This window comes from Halyomorpha halys, unplaced genomic scaffold (genome assembly GCF_000696795.3).
Source record: "Halyomorpha halys isolate HHAL.00 unplaced genomic scaffold, Hhal_1.1 Scaffold1020.1, whole genome shotgun sequence".
NCBI lineage: Eukaryota > Metazoa > Arthropoda > Insecta > Hemiptera > Pentatomidae > Halyomorpha > Halyomorpha halys.
In genome coordinates this window covers 211,789-214,865 of record NW_027106408.1, presented here as the reverse complement: position 1 = coordinate 214,865, position 3,077 = coordinate 211,789, and the positions used below count along the sequence as shown (strand labels likewise).

General features: G+C 33.1%; 2 protein-coding genes across 2 annotated transcripts in view; both read left to right on the top strand.

Annotated features, from left to right (window-relative positions):
* The first annotated feature begins 1,237 nt into the window (after positions 1 to 1,237).
* On the top strand, positions 1,238 to 2,059 carry LOC136795139 (histone-lysine N-methyltransferase SETMAR-like). The gene has a single exon (XM_067044765.1). It carries the CDS (start codon positions 1,238 to 1,240, stop codon positions 2,057 to 2,059), a length of 822 nt encoding a protein of 273 aa, XP_066900866.1.
* Positions 2,060 to 2,553: 494 nt separating this feature from the next.
* The window catches only part of LOC136795143 (odorant receptor 13a-like), a 15,562-nt gene continuing 15,038 nt past the window's right edge, over positions 2,554 to 3,077 (top strand). Inside the window, exon 1 of the mRNA XM_067044777.1 lies at positions 2,554 to 2,675. The gene's annotated coding sequence lies outside the window, so the exon portion shown is untranslated. The remainder of the gene's footprint in view (positions 2,676 to 3,077) is intronic.

Sequence of the window (3,077 nt, the reverse complement as noted above, 5' to 3'; positions counted from 1 at the left end):
AATAAATGGCGGATGTATTTTTTACATCACTGTTTCTTTTTTACTAATGATTTTCTAAATTTATGATATTACGAAATTTCAATATAGTAATAAAACAAACTCGTAGGTTTACGATTGTATTAGAGGGATCTTTTATATCTCTGAATACTTATTAAGTGGGTTTTCATTTGATACGTAACATGGCAACCTCAAAACAAATAAATTATTTGTGCGTGTTTTTAAAATTTTGAAAATAACAAAGGCTCTGTCTTAGATTTTTAAAAAATATGTTGTTCTGGGATGTAGTGGTTAAATTTATCCCAAAATTCACGTTGTAGAAATTATGGAGTCACGAGTAAATAAAATCGAGTATTTCCGAATTTCTTCATATTTTTGATGATTTGCTAGAGTTGTCATTTATATCTGATTTACGTTTTGATAATTTTGACTAGATGTCAGGTTGGTGTATTATTTATTATATAATATAAATATGTTTCTTGTTAATTAAAAAAAAAGTTATAGTAAAAATTAACTAATTCTTACTTTAAATTAAAAAATGTTTCGTTTTTCTTGGGGCAATGAGATAGCAACAATAAATAAGCAGAAAGAATGGCCTATTCGCACCCCACTATAGTGTTGTATGTGGAGTTAAGACAGTGCTAAAATATTACACCCACCATTCACAATTGCTTAAAAATATTACAATCAAATAAAAAGCTGAACTATAAATCCACCTTTCTGCGCCAAATTCATTCAAATCTGTTTGAAATTATAAAGAAACATTATAATAAAAAATTTCCCACAATCTTACCTTATTTTACCGCACTCTACTACCATAGCACATATCTAGTTTTCTAGAAATATAAAAAAGTAGTATCTATATCTTTGAAGAAAACATATCTTATTACAACACAAAATATGATTTACAAAAAAATTGATAAATTTCTAAAAAAAAAAAAAAAAGAAGAAGAAATTAGTAAAATAATTACGGCGGACCTAATCCTTATTAATGATATTTAATACAGAAATCTATAACATGAATCTAAAAAGATATTTGGAATTCATCCTTTACTACCAGGGCATTCAAAAAGTCCTGTCGTTTTTCGTTTGTTCGTTGTTTATTTTGATTCTAGAGTGTTTGCTAATTAATTCCGTTCAATACAACTTTTATCCATGTAAACACAAATGTTTATACTTTATGAATAGGAGGCTAAGGAGGATTAATTTAATGCAGTCACCATCCAACTGTCTAGTTAAAATGATTCCAGTTGAAACTCAAATTCGGTCGATTTTGCTCTATGAGTTTAAACTTGGCTCAAAAGCTGCCGAAACTGCTAGAAAAATATGCTCCGTGTTTGGGGAAGATGTGCTGTCTGAGCGGAAGGCACAATTTTGGTTTTCAAAATTTCGTGGAGGCGACGAGACACTAGAAGACGAGGAACGCTCAGGTCGACCAACTGTAGTTGATAAGGAGGACGTTCGAAGAGTAGTAGAGTTGGATCCGCGTCAAAGTTGTTCAGAGATAGCCTCTCAACTTAATATCTCAGCCACCACTGCCTGGAATTACCTTAAAGAACTGGGAAAAGTGAAAAAACTGGATAAATGGATTCCTCATAAGCTTTCAGATGCCAATATGCTTGTTCGCTTGACAACTGCATCTTCGTTAACTTCCCGCTTGAAAGTCGAACCCTTTTTGAATCGAATCATCACCTGTGATGAGAAATGGGTGTTGTACAACAACTTCAGACGATCATATCAGTGGTTGTCAGCAGATGAGAAACCTAAACAATTTCCAAAACCAGATCTCCATCCAAAGAAAGTTTTGCTCATTGTTTTCTGGACAGCCAAAGGTATAGTGCATTTTGAGATTCTGAATCAAGGGCAAACCATCACTGCAGAAGTATACTGCAATATACTGGACCATTGCCAATCCAAGCTTAAGACTTTTGATCCCTGCTTAGTCAACAGAAGAAGACCTTTGCTTCTTCAAGACAACGCTCGACCACACCGCCAAATTGACCAGGGAAAAATTGACAGAAATAGGCTGAGAAGTTTTGCCTCACCCACCATATTCCCCTGACCTGTCACCCACTGATTATCACCTATTCAGAGATCTCGACAACAATCTGAGACAAAAATGTTTTCAAGACCGTGACAACCTAATTCATGAACTGACCACTTATTTTTGCAGTAAAAATCAACAGTTTTTTAAGGAAGGAATTTGGGCTTTACCATCTCGTTGGGAGAAGGTTACCGACTGTAACGGTGGATATTTTGATGAATAAAGGTGATTATTTGAAAATATTTATTTATTTATAATTTCCCCCAAAAAAACGACAGGACTTTTTGAATGACCTGGTATTTTTAAATATTCAAAACAGAGTAAAGAATCCGTTAGGTTAAAGTACATAGATAGATTTCCAATCACTGATTCAGAAAATAGCCGTTTAAGTGAGTAATTACTGAAACCTTTATGGAATAGAAAATGGTATTGTCTAGTTGGATAGATCACGCAAGGATTGGAGTATAAAGACCTCCATGTTTTAGTACACGGCGTAATTGAAAGTGGCTAAACAGAAAAATAGCTTCGTTTCTTTTTTCTAACAAACTTTATATTTTACATATTTAATAATTTATACACTCGATATAGATTTTTTCAGCGGAGGCCCCTTTTTTAAAGGATTGAATCAGCTAAGGTTAGTGTTCAATCACTGCAGTCTGGGATGAATCCAGAGCATGCAGATAATTGGTATTTATAAGACTGGTTCTGCAAGTTAATTGAATGAACTGTATAAATGAATAAAATAATATTTCAAGCTATTGATATAGACATGATTTATATGGAACTGAAGGTCAAGAGGTAATGTAATTGTTACTGTGTTATTTAGTTTTAATAAAGGAGACAAATTTCTTCTCAATATGTTGATATAAAGTAATCCCGGTGGATTATGAATGGCGGCCATGGGTTGTTCTATCCGCTACTTCAGTTCCCTTAGGTCTTCAACTTCATTTTGTTGATAATGAACAAGTTGAAAGGTGAAATAGTAGCTATTTTGTTGATAATGAACAAGTTGAAAGGTGAAATAGTAGCTATTTTG